The sequence below is a fragment of the Galeopterus variegatus genome, unplaced genomic scaffold (assembly GCF_000696425.1).
Source record: "Galeopterus variegatus unplaced genomic scaffold, G_variegatus-3.0.2 Scaffold18, whole genome shotgun sequence".
NCBI lineage: Eukaryota > Metazoa > Chordata > Mammalia > Dermoptera > Cynocephalidae > Galeopterus > Galeopterus variegatus.
This window is the reverse complement of record NW_007726129.1, coordinates 926,050-951,840: the sequence shown is the minus strand read 5'-3', so window position 1 is coordinate 951,840 and position 25,791 is coordinate 926,050. Positions and strand designations below refer to the sequence as shown.

General features: G+C 38.3%; 1 protein-coding gene and 1 pseudogene across 1 annotated transcript in view; one reads left to right on the top strand and one right to left on the bottom strand.

Moving 5' to 3' along the window:
- NFATC3 (nuclear factor of activated T-cells, cytoplasmic, calcineurin-dependent 3) overlaps positions 1-25,791 on the top strand; it is a 147,179-nt gene that overhangs the window by 68,591 nt on the left and 52,797 nt on the right. The window contains exons 4-7 of the mRNA XM_008567157.1: positions 10,092-10,291; positions 15,164-15,336; positions 19,124-19,264; positions 24,530-24,585. Of these exons, the coding sequence (XP_008565379.1) occupies positions 10,092-10,291; positions 15,164-15,336; positions 19,124-19,264; positions 24,530-24,585 (570 nt within the window). The remainder of the gene's footprint in view (positions 1-10,091; positions 10,292-15,163; positions 15,337-19,123; positions 19,265-24,529; positions 24,586-25,791) is intronic.
- LOC103586433 lies at positions 4,568-5,479 on the bottom strand (annotated as a pseudogene).

Here is a 25,791-nt window from a genome sequence, read left to right as displayed (position 1 = left end):
GGCAATGGGATCGCAACCCACGGTGTAGCGCCCGCACCACACTCAGCCAGTGAGCGGACCGGTTTCTACATGGGATCCGAACCCTTGGCAGGAGCGCCGCTGTGCTCCCAAGCGCCGCACTCAACCGAGTGCGCCACTGGGCCGGCCCCCGGTCATCTTTTAAAAAAACAAAAAAAAAAAACCTCTGCTCTGGAACTAATTTGTTGTCCTTTGCTTACTTCTAAAATGGGGGAACTTCCTGTGGAGACCAGTACTTGAGCTCTGTTGTTGAGCTAAATTGCTGCTTTGCTGCTGATTCCCTAGGGAAGGCTTTTTGTGCAGCTCAGGTTTTAATGGTTGACCTTATAGGTACTTCTGGCTCTCAAGAGATCTGGTTCACCTGGGTTCTATAGAAACTCTGGTCTGGGCCTGAGTCTTTTCATCAAACTGCATCCCATGTAATTCTGTGTTCCTGACAAGTCTCTTCTGAGTGGTCCTTTGCTGATAGGGGGCAGATCAGCTGTCTTTGCTGTGCCCCCGTGTTCTCCCAGTGGACCCATCTCCCCCACCACTAGTGCTGCAGACATTTCCCATGGGATGGGCCATGTGCTGGTCCCTTGTGATGACTCACTAGCCTCTGAGTGGCTCTGTTTTTTCAGTTGCTGTGGCTCTTTGCTCCTGTGTGCGTCCACAGGAACCCTATTAGTGGTCTTGGTGGCCTGGGGGACACCATGGCCCTCTTCTCCCCTGCTGCCTCCAAGCAACTTCATCCGATGGGCACAGCTGCCGGCTCCTGCTCCGTGTGCTCAGCAGCTCCAGCCTGGATGCAGCTGAGGCTCAAAAATGGTAGAGCGGTTTTTTCTTTCTGTCATTATGGCTTCTCCTGCCTTCATGCACTCCATAGGTCTCTCCTCCTCTTTCCCTGGGCTCTAGCGACCCCAGCTTGGCTGTTGTTGCTTTTTTATAGTTGTAAATTGGTTGATTTGTGGGAGAGAGTGATGCTGGGGACTGTCTATTTCACCATCTTGACCAGCAAAGCCCTAGTTGCAAATCTTCTAGACCAGAGGGTCTCAATTCTATCAGATCCAGCCTCATCCTTTAAAAACAGTTCAGATCCCCGTACTGGACTGTCACCAAAAAGATAAAAATAAACAAACACATATTCTGTAATACTACTTTACTTACTTGAAATGGAAATTCAAAGATAATTGCCTACACATATAATTTTAAGACTATCAACTTAATGCTGTAATATTAAGAGGAAATAAATATGGAAACTAAATTATAATAAAATAATATGTTTCAAAATGGAAAGGCTTGGTAATGACTGTAGAAGACAGTGAAATAGTCACTTATACCTGCAGTATGAATGTGAGTGTTGCAGGTACAAAGGCAATTCTGTTGATCAGCAACCAAAATTCCATGAGTGGCATTACTGGCAATGACATGGTTCTCTGAAATGATGAACTCTTTACATGGTAGTTGCATTCCTGAAAAAATCATGTATATTAAAACTGCAATTTAAAAACTATTTATGTATACTAAGGAGTTGGGTTCTAAGTTCATAAACTTCTCCTTATACATAAATGTTTGATGGAACATTCTCAAGTTCTGTGCAACATAGGCTAGTTCTTCGCTTTGAAGAACCGTGATTTCCCATGCATTGAGAAGAATTTGAATCTCTGGCCCCTTCTCATCAAATGTCTGTTGTGCACCTCACCTATCATGTTGACAACTAAATGCGTCTCCACAAAATTTCAAAATGCCATTCCTGCACTTTACTTCCTCTCTGCCCCTCACCCACAGTGATACTGCCCGAGTTAAGAAATATTGTTCTAAATCTGGGGTTGGCAAACTATGGCTTTCGTAGGCCAAAACTTGCCTTCCACCTGTTTTTGTATAGCTTGCAAGCTAGGAATGGTTTTTACTATTTACATGGTTGAAGAGAAAAAATCAAAAGAATACTATTTTGTGACATGTGAAAATTATGTAGAATTCAAAATTAAGCATCCATAAAGTTGTATAGGAATACAGGCACCCTCATTTAATTTATGTATTGACTATGGCTACATTTGCATTACAATGGCAGAGTTGAGTAAGAGAATGTATGTGGCTCTCTGGTCACTTCACGCTGCTGCTAAAGGCAGTACGGGTCATAATGCAGTTAAAACTCAATAGTGTTTTGGGCCAGCCCGTGACTCACTTGGGAGAGTGTGGTTCTGTTAACACCATGGCCACAGGTTTGGATCCCTATATAGGAATGGCCAGTTAGCTCACTTGGGAGAGCGTGGTGCTGACAACACCAAGTCAAGGGTTAAGATCCCCTTACTGGTCATCTCTTAAAAAACACTCAATAGTGTTTCAGGTGCCACAAATATTGCTGTACTCAGACTTTTTGTTTTTTAAATCAGTGCATACTCATGTCAAAACAAAAGGAAAGCAGATTTCAAATGGCATTCTTTTAAGGCAAAGTGGACCTGTGTATTGTTATCAAATTAGATAGCAAAGCATTGTGTTTATTGTACAGTAACACTATGGCTGGGCTGAAAGAATATACATCTTATATAGCCTCACATTCCAATGTAGATGTCTCAGTGTTACCTTGAATACAACATGATTAACACTGAAAGCATTAATTTATCCCCTTCCAAACCTGTTCTAAATCAATGACTTCTTCACCTTCTTTATTTTCTAGTGATAATACCATTCTCCGGGGTATGGAAGCTCAGAACTTCTGACTTTTCTTTCTTGGAGGCTGGCCAACACAGGGATCCAACTTGGTGTTATCAGCACCTTGCTCTAACCAACTGAGCTAAGTGGACAGCCCTGTTCCTTCTTTTCATAATTCTTCTTTTTTTTTTTTCTTTTTGGCGGATGGCTGGTATAGGGATACTAACCTGTGACCTTGGTGTTATAAGGCTCTCTCTATAATTCTATATGTAGTCAGTTATAAACATCTCTTTAGGGTTTCTTTGGAAAGATTTAGTGTATCTATTTCTTTCCATTCCTGTTTTCTATTTAGTCCCTACCTCCTAGTAAACTTTCAGTACATGTGATTTTAGTGCTTCAGCCTTTTAACTGGTTTCCATGATTTTGTCCTTCTCTGCTTCATAGAGCCTTAATTGATTTTTATAATGTGTTTGCCTATATCCTATAAGAGTATTAAGAATAAATGTCTGCCTTTCAGGCCTTTCAGGGCTTTCTGTAATTCCTTAAAATTTAATAGTACTATTTTGTTCTTTATTTTGAGCATAGAGTTGAATGAAGTGAAGGAGTGAGGTAATATGAAGATTACGAAAATATTAAGTGTGAGGTTAGCAGTGAGCCTGGATAGTTCATGCAATAAGGCCAACATGGCTAGAGTAGACTGTGGAAGGGAGAGAGTAGAAGATAAGGCCAACAAGTTAGCCAGGGCCCAATTCACATAGGCCTTGTAAATCATCATAAGGAATTTGAATTAGTTCTGAATGTGGAGGGAAGCCATTAAAGAGTTCTGAGCAGGGGGGTGAAATTATCCAATTTATGTTACAAGTTTGTTCTGGCTTCTGGACAGAGAATGGCCTAAAGGGGAGCAAGGGTGAAAACAGGGAGAGCAGTTATAAGGCTATTGTAATGGTCCAGGCTTTCATTGCTTTTCTATAAATGTTATTGGACTAAAAACCATTCTAGGTAAATTATATTATGTAATAATAGGCAAAAGTCTTAATATCCTTTAGAGGAGGATAACCAATAAATTACTATGTTTCCTGGTTACAAACTCCACTGTAAAACAAGGGATGGGCAAAACGAGAGGAAAACATTTAACTGAAGGATCACAAAATGGAATAAAACTCCTTTTACATGTTTGAAACGCTGTTGAATTTCTCCAAATAGATTCCAGACTTAGAATCATGGATGGAGACGAATAGCTAACAGTTGTTCAACATTAACCATTTACTGGACATTGTACTAGGTCCTCTCTATTTGGCATCATGTATCAGGATACTTTATAAACCATAGTACAAAAACAGAAGATAAATGTTCTTAAAGGTTATTAGTAGCTCATAAAATCTCAAGCCTGGAAGCTACATGGCCTAGGACAGTATCCAGTCACCCTACTAGTACTGCTGTAGTAAAAATACCACTGGCACTATAACTCATGACCACAACTTGTGCTGACAGTGCTTGGGACTAGGTGCCAGAAACTTTACCACTACTGCTCTGAAGAGCTGGACACCTCCCTCACCACGCTTGCTGGAAGATGGATTTTAACCAACCTACATTGTCATGTTGCTTCCTTGATGGTTTGATGGATTAAAGCAGCAACAGAATAAATCTTTTCTCACAATGGCAGTTGGGGCCAAAAGTAGGAATGAGGATTGCTGAAAGAGATCTCTCTGAAGCTTGTCAGACTCCACCAGGTGCAAGGAAGCTATCATCCCAAAGAAGAGGAGGCATGGCAGGAGAACTGAGAAACCCACACCATACTTTTACCTCCTGGGGGCAAACACTCTGAAGCAGTCTAGGCTGTCATTTACAAAAGACTGGAGTATTATCAGGAGTGCTGAAGGAAGTCTCTACAGGGCACTCTCAGAAGACCCAAGGTGGGCTAACAGAGCTGAAAGAGATATCCTTTTTTGAGGGGGAAGGGATAATGAAAGTCCATTTTCAATAAATTCAAACAGATCCCAACATAAACATCTTCAAACTTAATGGGTTTTACATAACTTATCATTTCATAGATCCTTGGCACCAAATCTCTGGACATTACATAGCCCAACCCATTGCAGGAGGGAACACCTCGAAAGGATACTCCTGGTATGAAATATGAGTTTTTTTGGTAAAATCCTTTATAGGAATAATTATTAGAGGATAACCTGTGGAAAAACTCTGACTGGCTTAAGTTTAAAAGATACTTCACTAAGTTGCCAGTATTGATGAAAACATCAGTGTTTGTCTTCATGACATACTTAGCATTGGGGCAAAACTCAATTACCTACCCAAATACCATAAAGGTTTTCAAGGTCAGGTTATTTTACTTGTCTAAAAAAATCTTGTATTATGTCACCATAAAGAAGGTTGTCATCCTCTAAGGAGAATGCTAATATTTTGTCTTTTCTTTCAGCCTGCTGGCTTAATAAGAAAAATGTAAGAACCTCATATCCCCACTAAAAACTTTTTTTCAACCCAAGTAACTCTAATGGCCTGTCTGGTTTTTCACATCTGAGGGTTGCGAGGTCACTAGGATGACGAGAAATGGGTTTTGATGGGAACAGTTGGAATACTTTTGAAGTGTGAAGCAAAAGTCTTGTCTGTAAATTGGCTCACACTCATAGAACTACATCCAGTTTACACTGTAGTGTGTCCACTATCACATCATAGTGGGGAGAAGGCTGAGGTACCACATCTTAAGGAAACTCAGGAGTGACAGCAGCAGGAGGCTCCATTTGAGGGATTTCAGTGACACCCTTCTGGGAAGGGCAGTCGAGAGCCAGGGCCATCCATAGCACCTCAGAAGCATATGAGCCACAGGTTCTTCATTTATTCCTTCTGAGTGAAAGACCTTCAGTTTCACCAGTTGAACATTCAGCAGTATGTAGATATCAAAAATAATGCTTGAGGTTTTGATCCTCTTACCACCCCCCCCAAAAAATAAATAATAATAATAATAATAAAGCTTGAAATTCCTACTAAAAAACAATAGACTCTCAGACTAGCCTAAAATTCTGTCAAGTACTGCTTATAAGACACATGCCTGTAGCATTTAAAATGAGATTAAAGCACTAGCTGAAGTGTTTTGTTTACTTATTCCATGCTTTAATTAAAACACCCAGGTTTGCTTTCTCCCTTAGTAGTAGCTTGGTAGATACAAAGCAGCCACCTCCTAAATGCAGGCACTCTCCCCATGTAGCACACTCAGCTCTGACTCAGGCGACCAGTGCTCCCGCACCGTGTACACATGCAGACTCCCTGCAGCCACACGCCTGGGCGCGCCCTTTTGATCCTTGCCAACACCTTGCATTCCAAGCACTGTAGTCGAAAGATATCCTGAGGCTCAGAAATTAAACAGCGGGACTGAAGAGCAAAGAGAACACTTAATAGACTAAAAAATCAAGCAGCTAGGTGGTATATCAGTGGAAGGTCTTTCAACAGTTTCAAGGGCTGGAGACTTAGCAGGAAGCATAGGCAAGATCTCTGGAACCTGGCCAGTGCTCAGATTCCATGCCCTTCTGAAGAGAAAGATTTACTCTACCCTCAAGGCCTTTGAAGCTAATGTGGTACTACATCAGATTAAAACTTCAGTAAAGTTCAGATACAGCATAAGAATTGTGACCTGACAAAAGAAATAATATACCCCTTTCTGGAGGTGTATATTTTCTGCTTCTGTCTCTAAGGTTTTTTTGTTTTTAACACAAAATGTGTAGTATACAATAAACAATTTACCATCCCTACACATATATACACCAAAATGTGATCCACATTAAAATGAAAAAACATTAGCTCACTTGGTTAGAACGTGGTGCTGATAACACCAAGGTCAAGGGTTTGGATCCCTGTACTGGCCAGCAGCCCCCTCCACCCCGCAAAATTTTTTTAAATGTAAAAAATAAATAGAGAAAAACAGTCAATGGTAGCAGAGCCAGAGATGGGTTAGATTAGATGTTGGAGTTGTCAAAGACTTTAGAATAACCATGATAAAAATGCTAAATTACCTCATAGAAAAGGTGGGCTCCATATGTGAAGAGATGGAATTTCAGTACGGCCATGAAAATTTTCTTAAAAGTCAGGGATAATTATGGGGACAAAGATACAAGAAAAGAAAACTGTAAACCAATATCTCTGATGAATATGGATCTAAAAATCCTCAACAAAATACTAGCTGACCGAATCCAACAATTACACACCATGACCAAGTGGGACTTACCTCATGATTGCAAGGGTAGTTCAACATATGAAAATCAATTGATGTATACACCACATTAGTAAAATGATGAAAAAACCCCAGATGGTCATCTTAGTTGACACAGAAAAGCATTTGACGAAATTCAACAGCCTTTTATGATTTAAAAAAACAAAACAAAACTGCAAACTAGAAATAGAAGGGAACTTCCTTAACGTGATCAAGGGCATTGATCACGTTATGAAAAACCTCTAGCTAACGTCATACTTAATGGTGTTAGACTGAGAGGTTTCCCCCTAAGATCAGGCACAAGACAAGGATGCGTGCTTTCACCACTGCTATTCAACATTGTGCTAAAAGTCCTAGCCAGAGCAATAAAAATAAATAAATAAATAAATAAATAGGCATCCAAATTGGAAAGGAAGAGATAAAACTATCTCTATTCAGAGATAAAACGATTCTATACTTGGAAAATCCCAGATAATCTACAAGTTGCTAGAACTAATAAACAAGTTCAACAAAGTTTCAGGATAGTTTCAGCACACACAAATCAGTTGTGCTTCTATATACCAGCAATGAACAATCCAAAGAGGAAACTAAGAAAGCAATTCCATGTGTAATAGCATCTAAAATAATTAAATACTTAGAAATAAATGTAACCAAGGAGGAATAAGACTTGTATGCTGAAAACTATAAAACATTGCTGAAAGAAATTAAAGATGATCTATATAACTTGAAAGACATCCTGTGTTCATGGATAGGAAGACCTAACATTACTAAGCTTTCAGTACTCCAAAGTGATCTATAAATTCAATACAATACTTATCAAAATTTAAACAGCCTTTTTTGTGGAAATGGAAGAACAGATTCTCAAATTCATATGGAATTGCATGGGGCTCCAAATAGCCAAAACAGTCCTGAAAAAAAAAGAAGAAAATTGGAAGATTTACACTTCGCAGTTTTGAAACTTTCTATAAAGGTACAGTGAGTAAAACAGTATGGTACTGACATAAAGACAGACCAGTGGGATAGAATAGAAAGCCCAGAAATAAACCCTCACATATAAGGTCAAATGATTTTCAGCAAGGGTGCCAAGACCATTCAGTAGGGAAAGGATAGTCTTCTCAACAAATGGTGCAGGGAAAACTGGATATCCACATGCAAAATAATGAAATTGGACCCTTACTTTACACCATATGAGGAGTCTTCAAAAAGTTCATGGAAAGGGCCGAGCCCGTGGCGCACTCGGGAGAGTGCAGCGCTGGGAGCTCAGCAGTGCTCCCGCCGCGGGTTCGGATCCTATATAGGGAGGACCGGTGTGCTCACAGCGCTCACTGGCTGAGCGTGGTGCAGCTGGTCTCAAAAAAAAAAAAAAAAAAAAGTTCATGGAAAAATTCATATTATCTTTTAATTCCATTTTTCTATGAATTTTTTCACGCTTGTATATAAAAATTAACTAAAAATGGATCAAAGACCTAAATTTTAAAGCTAATACTATAAAACTCTTAGAAAAAAACATTGAGGGGCTGGCCTGGTGGTGCACTGCTACAGTGCGCCACTTGGGAGTGCGGCGGTGCTCCCGCCGAGGGTTCGGATCCCACATACAGACCGGCCACTCACTGGCTGAGCGAGGTGCGGGCGCAACACCGAGGGTTGAGATCCCGTTGCCGGTCCCGGTCCGGTACGGGCGTGACACTGAGGGTTGCGATCCGTTGCCGGTCACGAAAAAAGACAAAAAGGAAAGAAAAAGAAAAAAACATCGAGGGAAATTGCCTTTATTAGATTTGACAAAGTTTTCATGGATATGACACCCAAAGCACAGGCAACAAAAGAAAAAAATAGATAAATCAGACTTCATCAAAATTAGGAACTTTTGCCTATCAAAGTTCACTACCAAGAACATGAAAAGACAGTCTACAGAATGGGGGAAATATTTGTAGGTCATATATCTTGGCAAAGGATTAACATTAAAGAATATATAAAGAACTCCTGTAACTCAACAGTACATACACACATTCACCCAAGAATGTTGAGTTTGTTTTTGTTTAAGAAGACACTGCACTTGTTTGGAGTCAGCCTGGAAAACCTGTCTCCCTGTGGTTGATGGTGGCTAAAATCTCATTTCAATTATTTTAGTCCTTGTTATGCTTGGGGTCTGTCTTGTTTGAGCATGGTTCATAAGCCAGCGAAAGGTTTGGGCACAGTTTATATGTATAGTTGGGACCTCCCCCTCTCTGCCAGTTTTTTTATTCTGGGATTTCCCTCGCACCTTCCAGAGGCTGTGGTTGTCCCAGACTCTGCCCTTGGTTCTTCAGAGCCCTGAATTCAGACTGCAGGGTTTTTTTGGTGGCGGGGAGGCGGGGAGGTTTCAACCACTCTAGAAGTCATGGACTGTGACTTTTCCTCAGGTTAAAACCCACAAAAACAGGAAGCACACCTTTTGTTATTTCCTTCTTATACGCATCAACTTGCCTCCAGTATCTGCTTACTTTTGGTAGCTTTCCATGTTTTCAAGTCATTCTTTAAATTCGTTCTAGTTTATAGTTGTTATCTGTCTGAAGATGAGTCAGATAAGTTCTGCTGAGCCACCGGCATCTCCCTGAATGCTATTTATAAATTTTTTCAGGCTCTGTTTCTTTTAATTGCCTCCTCTCCTGTGGTCACTGTTTTTGTCTCCAGCACCTTATGATTATCCCCCAAGTCATCCTGTATAGTCATCTTTACCTCTGTTATAATGATGTGTATCAAGGAAAGTCAGGTAGCCCAGCTTATTAAGTCAGTTGAAATTCTAACTTGGCAATGTATACAATAGAGTTTTTCAGACTGTACTAAAAGAGTGCCTCTGATTTTAACGGCTTGTTAGAGGACCTTCCCAAAAACACAAGTCGTTAGGTCTGGTCTAAATGGTTAATATTGCGCAGAGTACAGAATCAGCATTTCTTTAGTGTTCTCTACAGCAGAGCCAGAGGGCTTTGCAAAATTTTTGTTGATCCAGATATTATCCAAAAAAATTTTGCATCCCTTTGTGTAACATGTTGCAATGTTTTATAACTCTTGAACCACTTTGGAAATTTGGAAGGCTGTTCACTGCTTTTTTTGGTTGTCTTTTTTGAAGTAACATTTTATATATCAACAGTATATGATAGAGATATAATAGACTTACTATTGTAAGCTTATTGTAAAATGCATGGATAATAAATTGTGCCTTTCTGTGTTTCTTCTTCCTAATTAGCTCCTGGGCTATAGCGAGAAGCCAATAAATCTACAGATGTTTATTGGAACAGCAGATGATCGATATTTACGACCTCATGCGTTTTACCAGGTGCATCGAATCACTGGAAAGACAGTTGCTACTGCAAGTCAAGAATTAATAATTGCCAGCACCAAAGTTCTGGAAATTCCACTTCTTCCTGAAAACAATATGTCAGCCAGGTATCTTGAAACATACCCCCAAATGGGCAGTTCTTTCTTTTCCTAAAACAACTTCAGAGAAAAACTTACATTTCTTTTTTTAGTATAAAAATAAAATATTCTTTACTCTAAATTACCTAAATGACATTATGTAAATAATTGTAGTATATTTGCTAAGGATGGTTGCATATTTCCTGAAAGAAAATTCAGTTCAGCAAAGTTTATATAACCCATATGATACCAACCAAGCATCATCCTAGGCTATAGGGATAAAAATATATGGACTTTGGGCTGGCCCGTGGCTCACTTGGGAGAGTGTGGTGCTAATAACACCAAGGCCACGGGCTCGGATCCCTATATAGGGATGGCCGGTTAGCTCACTTGGGAGAGCGTGGTGCTGACAACACCAAGTTAAGGGTTAAGATCCCCTTACCGGTCATCTTTAAAATAAATAAATAAATAAATAAAATTATATATATATATATATATATATATGGACTTTAATCAAGTAGCTCACGTCCATGAGGGTAGACAATAAATAAACATTTATAGAACAATTATGATTAAGTTTCCTTAAGCAAAACTTTTGACTTTACCTGCAGGCATCCTGTTAGACCCATTTCCAAATAAAGTGAGGTGGCCAACTTCTGAATGAGAATGCAATAGAGTTTTGTTCAAGTGGATTAATTAGGATTATATATGGTTGCCTGTAACAGAAACCTGAAATGCATTGGCTTAAATGGTTAGAGAGGCTTGGTGTTTTGGTTTTTTTTTTATCACATAAAAGAAATATACAGATAGACATTTTAGGGCTAGCCCAGTGGCTCCATAAATCATCAGGGTCCCAAGCTGCTTCTGTTCTTTTCTTCTCCGCTATCTTTAGCACATGATTTTCATCCTCAGGATTGCCTCATGATCCAAAATGGCTGCTGGAGCTCTAGCCATTGCAACCATATTCCTGGGAGGAATAAGGAGAAAGGGCGAGAGTAAGAGTGAAAGGGAATTTCCATCTGAGTCAGGCCTCTTTAAAGAGCTTTTTCCAAAAACCTACCCAACACCTCTACACCCCTACTACATCTCATTGATTATTATAGGGTACTTCAAAAATTTTGTGGAAAAATAGAATTGAAAGATAATGTGGAATCTTACCATGAGCTTTTTGAGGTATTCTTGTATATAAGGAAAACTTGGATATGTTTTTTTACCTGAGGACATTGCTACCTCTAACAGTATAGGGGCCTGTTACTAAGAAGAGAAGAAAGGATATTGAGTAGTCAGCTGTTAATCTGCCACAACTAAGTGTGTGAAACTTAGACTGAGTTTTGTTACAGAAGCTACTTCAAACTACAATATAGATCTTTCTTAAAGTGGCAGTAACATCCATCCAGGCTTTTTTAAGAACAGTCCTATAAAAAAATCAGATTTCAATGATCTGAAAAAATCTCTTCTTTTAAATTTTATTTAAATAACTTTTTAGATAAACTGAATATACCCCCAAGGACATAAGAAACTGATGATATGATTCTACTATAATAAAATATGAATTGCCTCAAGAGACCTGTAAAAACTTTATCACATTTATTTTTTGCTTGGCTTCCAGGAAGTTCATGGTCAAGCTCTATTATAATTATATTAATTCGAATAACCCTAGATTTCAGGTATATTTATTTCCTTTCTATTTGTCTTTTCTTGGCCTTATTTGTGCTTATATTGTAAAATGCCTTATATCCTTTTGAAAATAATATGTAAATCAATATATTAAAGACAAAAGAATGCAGGAGTTTTTGTAAAAGATTCTAAAACAATTGGGAAAGGCTCACATCCCTAATACTGTGAAAAAATCAGAGCAGTAAGATCTGAACTTACCTGCCTCCTCCATCTCCCATTTGCTAGCATATGGAACAGAGGAGGTAGTCATGATTTGTGTTCCTTTCTCAATCAGACATGACATATGTTGCCTACCTGGATCAGACCAGAAAGGACACGATTACTATTGGGACTAGTAATAAGCAGCTAGTTTCCTTACACCACCCTGCAACACAGACACACCTGAAGCTTCTCTGGCTGTCCTATCTGCTGTGCGCTAATAGACTGGGGAATAGGAGTTCTGTAGGACCCACGGCTTGTTGGCAGCATAGTGTGTGCTTGAGAAAGAGTTGAGTAAGGGGCAACTAGGAAATTACCCAAACTTAAGAAAGAAACCTTTTTGATATACTGTATATAACAGGGCTGCTAATGCTGAATGAGCCTGTTTTACCCACTCACTAATTACTAGGATAAGCTAGTACCCTAGTATCTCATTGAATGTAAGTATGTTACATTCAATACAATGATTGAATGTAATATAGTTTCAGACAGTGGTATATATAAAATTCCCAGGTGATAGATAAGACCATTGTTCAAAATAGTTTACGCCTGGGGCCGAGCCCGTGGCGCACTCGGGAGGGTGCGGCGCTGGGAGCGCGGGAACGCTCCCGCCGCGGGTTCGGATCCTATATAGGGATGACCGGTGCGCTCACAGTGCTCACTGGCTGAGCGCGGTGCGGCCGGTCTCAAAAAGGACAAAAAAAAAAAAAATAGTTTATGCCTTAGTATGCATTAAATTTTGGCTTTATTGTTCTCTAAAGGCAGTAAGGTGGTGGAAAGATTGGTAGCTATTCCCCTGCTTTTGTCTGCTAATCCACAGGCTTGGTTATTTCAAGCCCTAATGTCTCTTGGATGTAAAGAGTCTTTGTTTAAGACTGCTACACTAACCCATAAGCCACAAAGCCACTCTGTAAGATACTTTAACATTCATTCATTTTTTTTTTTTTCCCCCCATGGGCAGTTAGTTGGCTGGTAAGGGGATCTGAACCCTTGACCTTGGTATTAGCACCACACCTCTACTGAATGAGCTAACCAGCCAGTTTGAGGTATTTTAAATATAGGACACCTTACCTACTTGTAACTCCTCCCTATTCTTAAAACTGGATGAATAGGAATGTGGCAGCGTTACACCCTGATCTAAAATAGTTATAGTTTTAAACAGAATTTAATATTTATTTTCATTGCTGCATATGAGGTTTTTTTGTTCGTTTGTGCTTGTTTGCCTTTTTGTTTTTTTTCATTTCTTACAGTTTTAAGACTGTCATTTCTAGGACTTTTATTCCAAATCTTCTATTAGAAACTTAGCTCTCTGCCAAAATACCTTTGCTTAATACTCAGTAAAATGGGTGATATCTGATATTTCCCCCTGAAGACCATGTTGTCATGTTAACATGAATAATCGCTAATTTGATACAATTTGATAAATACTGCTTTGAGCCAAAGTTCAATTGTTCAATATTAAATACATTTTGTTATCCATAAATGGCAAGTGTTTATTTTCAAAATTGTTTCCTTTTTAAAATTTTTCTTCTCCTGTGTCTTTCTGAAGATGAAAATATGTGAGGGACTTAAAATTTCTTTTGGGATTCTTTCTTGTGCTTTACTGGTTCTTATTTTGATATCTTAGTTTGTGATATATTGTCCTTCAAAGTGACTTGCACAGCCTCTGTACAATAATCATTAAAGTTGGAACTATTGGTAGATATAGCAAAAGGATGGATGATAGGGAACGCCTCAGACAACGGATCGCAACCCTCAGTGTTGCCCCCGTACCGGACCGGGGACCAGCAACGGGATCGCAAGCCTCGGCGCCGCTCCCGCGCCTCGCTCAGCCAGTGAGCGGGAGCCGGTCTGCATGTGGGATCCGAACCCTCGGACGGGAGCGCCGCCGCGCTTCCCAAGCGGCGCACCATCCAGTGCGCCACCGGGCCGGCCCCGCAAGTAAACTTTTTAATTAACTAGAATGTCTTGGATAATCTGGGTGAGTCAAAAAAAAAAAAGGTAGAGTTTGATCATTAGTTACCCACTTGTTTTATTCTTCCAAAGTGCGAAAAACAAAGATGTGTTACTGTAGTTACTGTTGTTTTCTACGATGCTGGTATGTTGTTAATCAGTCATACTTAGTATAATTTTGAAGATGACAAAACATTAGACTTAAATGCAGAACTTTAATCTTATATGTTTATTCCTTAGAAATGCAAGAATCTTAGCCTGATGGAATGTTCTTATTGATAAACCACATCACTGTGAATGTCTAATATACTACTGATGACTTATTTGAAGTCCTGCAAATGAATCTTTTCTGACCGACTTACATGTATAGAATTAAAGAGTCTTTTTATTTTGCTTCAGTTATCCAATTCTGTATAACAAACCACCCTAGAATTTAGTGGCTTAAAGTAATGACTCTATTATTTTTCATGATTCTTTGGGTTGACTGGGCTCAGCTGGTCCATTCACATGGTGTCAGCTGGGTTCACTCATGTACCTGGATTCAGTGGGAGCTCAGCTGGGGTTGAACATTCAGTATGGTTAGGGTAGCTGGAATGGCTGGGAATTGTCTGGGCTGTTCTCTCTACCATGTTAGTTGGACTTCTTACATGATAACTCAAGGCTCCAAAGAGCAAAAGTAGAAGTTACCAGGCTTCCTCAGTGTTAGGCTCATAACTTGCATAGCATTACTTGGCCACACTCTATTTGTCAAAGCAGGTCATAGACCAGCTCTCGAGAAGAGGAGTCATAGGTACTCCACCTCTCAATGCAGGAAGAGAGGTATGTGAATATGAGAGGAGTTATTGATAGCCATCTTTGCAGACAATCTACCATACTTACTATTGCACTTTTATCATCCAGAATCATTTTTAATCCTATAATTGAAATAGCAGAGAATAACAGTCATATATCCCTTTCTTTTTGGACCTGATTTTGGGTAGTTCTTCCTTGACAAATTAACAATACTATGTAGTTGAGTTATAACACTGACTATCAATCAGTAAACAAATAACATTTTTGTATTTTTCTCCCTAGTATTGACTGTGCAGGTATTTTGAAACTCCGCAATTCAGATATAGAACTTCGAAAGGGAGAAACTGATATTGGCAGAAAGAATACTAGAGTACGACTTGTGTTTCGTGTACACATCCCACAGCCCAATGGAAAAGTCCTTTCTCTGCAGATAGCTTCTATACCTGTTGAGTGCTGTAAGTGAGCTTGTGGTGCTGTTTTAAGATTTTGTTTATAATAGTTTATTTTCTGTTTTGCTTATAATGTATTGTGTACGTCAGAAATATAAACTGAGGCATAGAGTCTGGGTTGCTGGTTTGGTTTTCTTATATGGAAATAAACTAACATGTTTAGGTGGGAAGAGCACCATCTTAAAATTAGAACTTGGCTTCTCATGATAGTTTGACTTTAGGTAGCCATGTGACTATACTCTAGACCACAGTTTTCTCATCTGTAAATGAGGAAGGTGGGCTTGATGGCATCTGAGGACCAAATCGTGCAGCTATGATTTTGATGTTTTTAAGTATCCCTTGGTCATCTTCGTTTCATTAAAATGTCATCCTTTATGTTGGAAGATGCTTGTCTCTGCAAGCTGACCCTTCAGCTAAATAAGACTCACAGGATTTTTATGGTTTTTTAACTGTAAAATTATTTACAATAACTGAGAAAGTGAATTTTTTTCCTTTTTTTTTTTTTTTTTTACAAAGGCAAGATATGAGCAAAGGCCCTAGATATCTACTCAAGCACTGGAGAACTGTAAATGGGGAGGTTAGCTGGTATGACTGAAATACTGAACTAGATCTTTGGGGCAAAGACTTAGAATTTTCTAAAACTGTACTTTAATTTTGCATAGGAGGAAACTGAGGCACAGGTATCTCAAGTACTCATCCAAGGTTTTTTGCTTGTTGGTGACAGAGCTGTGCCTAGAACACAGGTTTCCTAAGTACTCTATTGATTATATTATACCATTTTATTTCTGTTAACCACATATATTCGTAATTTGTCATCATACCTATTGTATAACCTTTCCATACCTCCTTTTGCTATTTCCTGAATTGGAGTAATACATCATCATTTTCTTTTTTTTTTTTTCTTTTTCTTTTTTTTTTTTTTTTTTTTTTTTTTTCTTTTTCTTTTTTTTTTTTTCTTTTTCTTTTTTTTTTTTTCTTTTTCTTTTTTTTTTTTTCTTTTTCTTTTTTTTTTTTTCTTTTTCTTTTTTTTTTTTTCTTTTTCTTTTTTTTTTTTTCTTTTTCTTTTTTTTTTTTTCTTTTTCTTTTTTTTTTTTTCTTTTTCTTTTTTTTTTTTTCTTTTTCTTTTTTTTTTTTTCTTTTTTTTTTTTTTTTTGTCTTTTTCCGTGTCCGGCAACGGATCGCAACCCTCAGTGTCGCCCCCGTACCAGACCGGGACCGGCAACAGAATCGCAACCCTCGGTGTTGCCCCCACGCCTCGCTCAGCCAGTGAGCGGGAACCGGTCTGTATGTGGGATCCGAACCCTCAGCAGGAGCGCCTCTGCGCTTCTCAAGCGGCGCACTAGTGCAGTGCGCCACCGGGCCGGCCCTACATCATCATTTTCTAATTGACTGTGGGAATCACTGAGTAAATCTATGGTAATATAATTCACTATAGAACTAATTTTTACATTAATTTTTAATAGGTAATATAGGTACGTGGTACAAAATTCAAAAAGAAAAGAGTATAGAGTACAAAGCAAATTTCCCCTTCTTATAAACAGCTAACATTGCTAGCTTCTTAATTATCCCGCTCCAGAGTGTTCTATGCCCATATAAGCATAAATGTCTCTATATTTTTAAGCAAAGTAATTTAAATAATTTAAGTTTACATAGTAGTTTTTGTTTTTGAGGTGAAGCTACTCTAAAATGATTTTTAATTTTTTCTTTTTCATTTATAAAATTAATATGTGATTATATTGAGAATATAGAAAATGTAGAGTGGTACAAACAGTAGTATTAAAATCTTTTGTAATATCACTACCCAGAGATAGTCACTATTAACCTTTTTTTTGATTTTCTTTTTTTTTTGTGTGTGTGTGTGTGTCTTCAAAATGTTTATGGAAAGATTTCTATTATCTTTTAATTCCACATATACACAATATTTTTTGATTGGGCTACCCAATAAAGAGGGGTTTGTTTTGTTTTGTTTTGTTTTTGGTGGCTGGCTGGTATGGGAATCCGAACCTGTGACCATGGTACTGATAAAATTTTATATTTTCATTTATTATATATTATAGATTTTTTTTTTCTTTTAAAGATGACCAGTAAGGGGATCTCAACCCTTGGCTTGGTGTTGCAAGCACCATACTCAGCCAATGAGCGAACCGGCCATCCCTATATAGGATCCGAACCCAGGGCCTTGGATCAGCACCGCACTCTCCCGAGTGAGCCATGGCCCAGCCTTTATATCATAGATTTTTTCACATATTGTTAAATATTCTTCAAAAATACTACTTTTAACACATGCATAATTTTTTAGTGTGGCTGTGCCATCTGTTGAGCACATTTTTGCTGTTACTTAGAATATACCTGTGATGGCCAGTTTCTACCACAAATATCTAAAACTTGAATTGGTCTGTTTCCTAGGGCAATCAGTGTTTGTTTTCATGCCCCTTCTCTGTGAGCCATTTAGAATAGTGGAGACATGAATATTTTCTGAGATCTAGGTTGGTCCTTGGTACATCCGAAGTGGCAGTTGATCCTAAGTCCCAGACCCATCCCCTATAAAAGAGTCTATTTTAGTATTCTCTTGGAGTGGGACAGTAGTCCCAATTCATGCACCTTTTGTGGCTTGGTATTAAATAGTTGGGAGAGACAGGAGCCGTAGTGAACTGGAAGTGCATGCCTTCCTAAAGGCATTTAGGGTTAAATTTCTTTAAAATGCTATGCTAGCCAAGCAAAATGCAGTTGATCTCAGGAATACCACCAGTTTTCCACCCATGTAGTAGGACTAAAGGTAGATCTGTTTTCCAAATGTGAAGAAGAGCATATAGTCAGCACTTTGTTTTAATCCAGAGAGAAACCTGAGTATCTAGGCATCTAGCAAGCAGAAATCCTTAGAGAACCTAAGCAATTAAAAGAGATGTGTAGGACTGGCCCATGGCTCACTTGGGAGAGTGCGGTGCTGATAACACCAAGGCCACGGGTTTGGATCCTATATAGGGATGGCCAGTTGGCTCACTGGCTGAGCGTGGTGCTGACAACACCAAGCCAAGGGTTGAGATCCCCTTACTGGTCATCTTTAAAAAAAAAAAAAAAAAGATATGTGTAATCTACAGCTTGAAACCCAAGCAATTAAAAAAAGAATGAAAAGCCACAAATAGGCTCTCTAGAAAATACAGCAACTTGAAACCAGTTAGAATCAGAAAAGGGTGGCATCAAGGTCACTGTTTATAAAGTTGATAAATTAAATAATGACTGCATGCATTAAGAAAAATTAGATTATATTCTGCGTACCCTGGGATTACTTCATGTTTGTCCTATAGTAGTTCTTTAGAAACTTGTCTTTTCTCAATTGTGTGCAATGTAAGTACACATCTTTCGACTTGTGTGCTTTTTGAAATTATATTAGGTTTACAAATTTTAACAGATAGTTATATGGAAGAAATATATTGAGATTTAAGCTATAAAGAAAAGCACATGAGGTAAATATGTTGCCATCAATGTGAAGGGCAAGATGTTAATTAATTTATCTTTATTAATTTCTTTACAGTTATAGTAAGAAAATAATTTAGAAATCACATAAATCTAATATATCTATTTTGTTTTCTAAACAACTTAGTTCTTTTAGTGGGTATCATTAGTGGGTATTGTTATTGTCTTGACTTTTGAAAGCCTGAATGAATTAATCACAAAATTTGCTTCTCTTTATTTTCAGTTTGTAGCTTGAGTTTGTCATTTATGTACAAAGGTTTTAAACTAATATTTTGTTTCTTCTCCACTCTTTAAAAAAAAAAACAAAAAAACCAAACAGCCCAGCGGTCTGCTCAAGAACTTCCTCATATTGAGAAGTACAGTATCAACAGTTGTTCTGTAAATGGAGGTCAAGAAATGATTGTGACTGGATCTAATTTTCTTCCAGAATCCAAAATCATTTTTCTTGAAAAAGGACAAGGTAAATAATACAAGATATAAATTGATTGACTTCAAACTAAGGGACAAAAAGGTGAAATAAATTACTTAAATGTTTCAGTAACATTAATCACAAAAGTTTTCCTAAAGCTACAGATATCATTTATGTACTAGGTGTTATTGTAAACCAGATATTTATTAAATTTTCCTATTGGCTGGCTGATTAGCTCACGTAGAGTGTGTTGCTGATAACACCTAGGTCAAGGGTTCAGATCCCTGTACCAGCCAGGCACCAAAAAACAAAAAAAATTTTTTTTCATATAAATGTTAAATTCTCTTTAAGAGAGTCTTAAAAGTAGAATTCTCCCAGCAATTGTACTCCTAGGTACATATGCAAGAGAATTGAAAACATATATCCACACAAAAAATTAAACACAAATGTTTATAGCAATTTTATTCATAATAGCCAAAAAACGGAAACAGCCCAAATGCTCACCAGCTGATGAATGGATAAACAAAATATGGTATATTCATACAATGGGATATTATTTGGCCATAAAAGTTAATGAAGTACTAATACGACGGTCCATGACTTAGGATGGTTCCCCTTAACAATTTATTGACTTTACAAAGGTGCAAAAGTGATACACATTCAGTAGAAACTGTACTCTGAATACACATACAACCATTCTGTTTTTCACTTTCAGTACAGTGATTAACAGGAGATATTTAACACTTTATTATAAAATAGGCTTTGTATTAGGTGATTTTGCCCAACTATAGGCTAGTGTAAGTTTTCTGAGCATGTTTAAGGTAGGCAGGGCTAAGCTGTGACGTTCAGTAGGTTAGGTGTATTAGTACTATAGTATACAGTATATTATAATATTGTATATAGTATAGTATTGAGTATATCTCAATTATAAAAGTAGAAGAATTCTGTTTATCAGGGTGTTTGATTTTATCCCTTCTTGAGCATATTTAAAACATTTTTCATCAGTTATTCAGTCTCATTTTTAAAAAATATTTTAAAAATTGTGAAAAACCATTTTTTTTAAGAATAGTATAACAAATACTTATACCTTCTAGTCGGTTTAGAAAATACAACATTTACCTTTGAAGGCTTCTTGGTGCCCCTTCCCAAATGGATTTCTTGCCTGAATCAACCCTTGTTTTTCTTCATAGTTTTATTTGTGTAGTTTTTTTCTCTATTATTGGATTTTATATAATATTGCGTGTATAATTCTGAAATTGCTTTTTTCAGAGATCAACATTAATGTTAAAGATTGATCCACATTGATCCATGTAACTGAAGATGTTTTGCTTTCACTACTATATAGTTTTTCACTGTATGAATGTACTGCAATTTATTATCTTTTCTCTTACTGGATATTTGGGCTGTGTCCAGTTTTTGGCACTGCTGAACAGGAGCTAACAATGCTGCTGTGGATATTCTGGTTCTTATCACCTGATAGACATAGGCAAGAATGTCATAATACTTAAATTTTGTTAATCTGATAGGGGTAAAATGGTATCTTGAACTTTGGTTTGAATTTCCCTGGTATCTGTTGAGGTTTTTATGTTTTTTTTGTGTGCAATACTTGTTCATATCTTTGCACATTTTTTCCATTGGATTATTTTTCATTTTCTTATTGACTTATAAGAATTCTTTATATATTTTGGATATCATAATGAGTTGGGGAGGTTCCCCATTTGTTTCCACTCTTTGAAAGTGTCTGTGTTGGGTAGTCTCACCTTTCTTTGTACATGTGACAGAGCTTACCCTCAAAACCTTCTGGACCTGGGGGCTGTCATTGTGGGAAACTGTTAATGTCTGATATAATTCTATTCATGGTTATAGGATCAATGAAGTTTATTTTTTCTTGAGGTAGTTTTGTTCATTTATATTTTTCCAGGATTTTATTCATTTTGCCTAAGTTTTCAAATTTATTGACATTAATTTGCTTTACAGTATTCTCTTTCTGCATCTTGAGTTATATCCTCTTTCCCTTTTTTTTTATTCCTGCTGTTATTCAGTTGTGCCATTTCTGGTTTCTTAACCAGTCTTTCCAGAGTTCTTAACATGATGAATCCTTTTAGTTGTGTGTTTGTTTTCTGTTTCACTAAATTCTGTATTTTTCTGTTTTTCACCTTTTTTGGTTTATTACATTCTTTATCTTAATTTAAATGCATATCTTACTAGTTTTCATCCTTTCATCTTTTTTAAACTTAAGTATTTTTTTCCCCTCTCAGTATTGCCCCTGTTTAAACTTAAGTTTATCCCTTGTAATTTCAGTACCTTTTCCCAACTGAATCCTTTTTCTCAGAGTATAATTATGTTCAAGTCTTCTCATTCTAAACATTTCCTTTGCCTTGACTCTGTCATCCTCTTAAAGTGCTGCTCCATTTCTCTTCCATTTACCTGCTACTTACTCTTTAATCTTTTGTCTTTCACTCCATTGAAATCATAACCTTCTAAAAATCTATTTGAGAGCCAGAAACCTACTCTTTTTCTTGACTCTTTTTTTTCCTTGGCTTTGTGTAATTGCACTTATTTGGTTCTCAGACATCTTTATTCCCATTTGTCTTTTTATCAATTTTTTCTGACTTTTAAATATAGGTGTTTTCTAAGGTTCTATATTCAGCTTTCTTTTCATTTTATTCCTTCTTTCTGGGAAATTTCATTATCTCTCAAATCTTTCTTTATAGCTTCATTGTTTCTCTTAAACTTCTAACTTGCCCTTTAAACTGTAACCACTGAATACTGCTACATGAATACTTAAAATATGAAAACATGTCTGACTTCACAAAGCAGTTTATCTCAACTGGGTTCCCTAGCTTATTAATAACATCAGGACATTCTCTTGAGCTGGAAACTGTGGCTGTCTGTCTTAAGGAAGAAGACAGTTAAAATTCACTTCCCTCCAGCCCCCTCCCCTGACCAGTACTGCTTGTCTTCAAGAAATATCCATTCTGTTTCACAATTTATCAGTTCAATTATTTATGGAACAGTCTTCTGTGACTTAAGACAGTAGTCTAGGTATGGAGAATATAATGGTGAATAAAACCTTGGTGTTGACTGCTCTGCTAGAGTTTACTTTTTGTGTGTGTGTGTGTGACCGGTAAGGGGATCATAACCCTTGGCTTGGTGTCGCCCGCACCGCGCTCAGGCAGTGAGTGCACCGGCCATCCCTATATAGGATCCGAACCCACGGCCTCGGCGCTCCCAGCGCCGCACTCTCCTGAGTGAGCCACGGGTTCGGCCCAGAGTTTACATTTTAGTGGAGAAGCAAACAATAAATATATAAACAAAGAAGTGAACAAGATAATTCCAGATAAAAATCTCTATGAAGTAAGAGGGGTAAAGTGATAGAGACTGAATAGTGAACTGTTTATATCAATTGGTTAAGGAATATCTTGCTGTAGAGGTCACATTTTAGGTGAACAAAGAGCATAAGGAAGAGAGAGTGTCTCAGAGCTGTCTTTTCCTTTCCAATGTAAAAATTCATTTTTGCCTGAATACAATTAATATGTATGTATAAGGCTGTTTTATTATAGAATTTATTTTATTTAACCCAGAGCTTCATATTTAAGAGCTTTTGGTTCAAACTGAATTATGTTAAACAGTGGCAGTTATTGGATGAGATTGCAGATGTGAACGTGTAACTCTCATTCTTAAAGCACCTTCACTGATCCCCTTTATTTTCCAGGTTCCTTAAGGTGGCATTCAGGCCATAATCTGCTGCCTGTCTTTCCAACCTCATTTCATACTGCTGTTTGCCTCATGCTTTATACTCCACCAACACAGCTGCTTACTCTTCTCTATATGGGGTTTCTTGCCATGTGGCCTTTGCTCATGCTCTCTCATCTGTGTAGATTACCCTTCTCCTACATCATGAGATTCACCTTGTCTTTTAAGTCTCAGTTCAAGAGCTCCTCCAGGAAGCCTTCCTTGTCTCATTCTTTCACCCCAGCATTAGGTTAAGGACCCTGACCTCTGTGCTCTTGGTGCATCCAGAGTGCACCTTTATTTATTACTGTACCCACCACATTTCACCATAATGAACTGTTTGTGTTTGCCTTTTATCCACAGACTGAAGGCAGGATATCCTGTCTGAATTATCTCAGTAACCTGAAGTGTCTGGCACACAGGGATCCAGCAAGTGATTGCTTAACTGAGCTGTAATTCTAAGTAGGCATAGCATTTTTCTATAGTGTCTATTTTGTAGCAGAGGTAGCCATTGTCTAGTTACTGGACTGGAAAATGATAGTCACAATCTGGAAGGCATTTGATGAAATCTCTCCTGATATCTTCACAGACCAGATGAAGAAGTCATAGTAGCTGTGAAGATACTTGTATATCTTAGTCACTGGATGAATGCCTGTGACACAAAATGCTTTGGAATAGCTGCACATCAGTTTGGAGTGAGAGCTTTAGTAGCAGGTGGAGCTCTCTCCAAGTGAATAGTTCACTTGGAATGAAGAGACAGAAAATGTCCTGGCCAAATCTTTAGGTGACACAAATGTGGAAAGCCTAGCAAATATTTTTAGACTATGAATATCTAAAAAAATCTTGACAAGTCAAGTGATCTAACAAAATAAGTCTCCCTACTGGGAGAAGTTAATATTACAAGGGTTGGGGGGAAACTCCCAGTTGCATAAATGCACAATGTGGGAACCTGGCAGTAGGAAATGTGATAGACTGAGGAACACTTGTTGGCTACACACTTAGTGTGAGAGTCAGCATGTTGCAGCTGCCAAGAGAGCTTTCATTAGTAAAGACATAGCATCTCCAAATAGGATGGCAAGAGCCTCAGTCACTCTCTTCCATGCTTGGTCATTTCTCATCTGGGCTATTCAGTCCTGGGCCTGGTGCATTTGGAGGAAGATGGTCACACTGGAGGAGGATGTTCAAAGAGTGACCAGGAAGGCTAAAATACTGTGTGTCATGAGGAGCTTTCTAGCTGCAATTATTGTTCAAAGATGAAATGGGTTACCTGGTGAGGGAGTGAGTTTCCCATCACTTGAGGTACAGGCCTAAGTTAGCCACCACTTGGTGGGGGTGCCCTTAGAGGGCTTTCAAACATCACTTGGATAGATGGGCAGAATGAACTCTGTGGGGTCTTCTAACCTGGGCAGCCCAAGATCTATCTCCCTATTTTTTCACCATGGGTACACATTTTATTTTCATAGTGGAAGTCAGTGAGAAAAAGATTCTCTTTGCCAATAAATTTGTGATATGCATACATTAGATTTTGTTTGTGTTTTCTGACTTGAATTGCTTTTAACTGTAAATTATTTATTTCAATAGATGGACGACCTCAATGGGAAGTAGAAGGGAAAATAATCAGGGAAAAATGTCAAGGGGTAAGAAATTTGCCTTTATTCTTAAGAAATATTTAAGAAACTTAATGAGAAAATTAAATAATGCTGCTTTATGGTATAAGTGAGGAGTCTTTTATATATAGTGATAGAAAAGTAAATTAGAATTTTTATTTTTATTTTTATTATTATTATTTTTTTAAAAAGATGACCAGTAAGGGGATCTCAACCCTTCGCTTGGTGTTGTCAACAACACACTCAGCCAGTGAGCCAACCAGCCATCCCTATATAGGATCCGAACCCGTGGCCTTGGTGTTATCAGCACCACACTCTCCTGAGTGAGCCACAGGCTGGCCCGTAAATTAGAATTTTTAGAAGTTTGGAAGTGAAATACTTTCCTGGTATTAAAATTAAAGTCTAGAAAAGATAACCAATTGGTTTTTTTGTATACAAAAAGAGAAATTAGAGATATAAAAAGATTATCAGGGCCGGCCTGTGGCTCACTCGGGAGAGTGCGGTGCTGATAACACCAAGGCCCCGGGTTTGGATCCCACATAGGGATGGCCGGTTCGCTCACTGGCTGAGCGTGGTGCTGACAACACCAAGTCAAGGGTTAAGATCCCCTTACTGGTCATCTTTAAAAAAAAAAAAAAAAAAAAAAAAAAGATTATCAGAAGGTCCGTACTGAAATTATTATTACTTTACTTCTCTGAATCCCGTGAAGAAATCAAAACAAATTCAGTAAAGAACATGGATAGTGGGCAAAATATAGGAGGAAGATGAACCCTGAGAGATTTGTGTCTTTTTTTAAAAAAGATGACCGGTAAGGGGATCTCAGCCCCTGACTTGGTGCTGTCAGCACCACGCTCACCCAGTGAGCGAACTGGCCATCCCTATATAGGGATCCGAACCCGTGGCCTTGGTGTTATCAGCACCACACTCTCCCGAGTGAGCCATGGGCCGGCCCAGATTTGTGTCTTTTAACACTATTTCTTTTTCTTTTTTTTTTTTTTTTTGTCTTTTGTCTTTTTTCCGTGTCCGGCAACGGATCGCAACCCTCAGTGTTGCCCCCGTACCGGACCGGGGACCGGCAACGGGATCGCAAGCCTCGGTGTTGCTCCCGCGCCTCGCTCAGCCAGTGAGCGGGAGCCGGTCTGTATGTGGGATCCGAACCCTCGGACGGGAGCGCTGCTGTGCTCCCAGCACTGGTGTGCTCCCAGCGCTGCACTCTCCCGAGTACACCACGGGGTC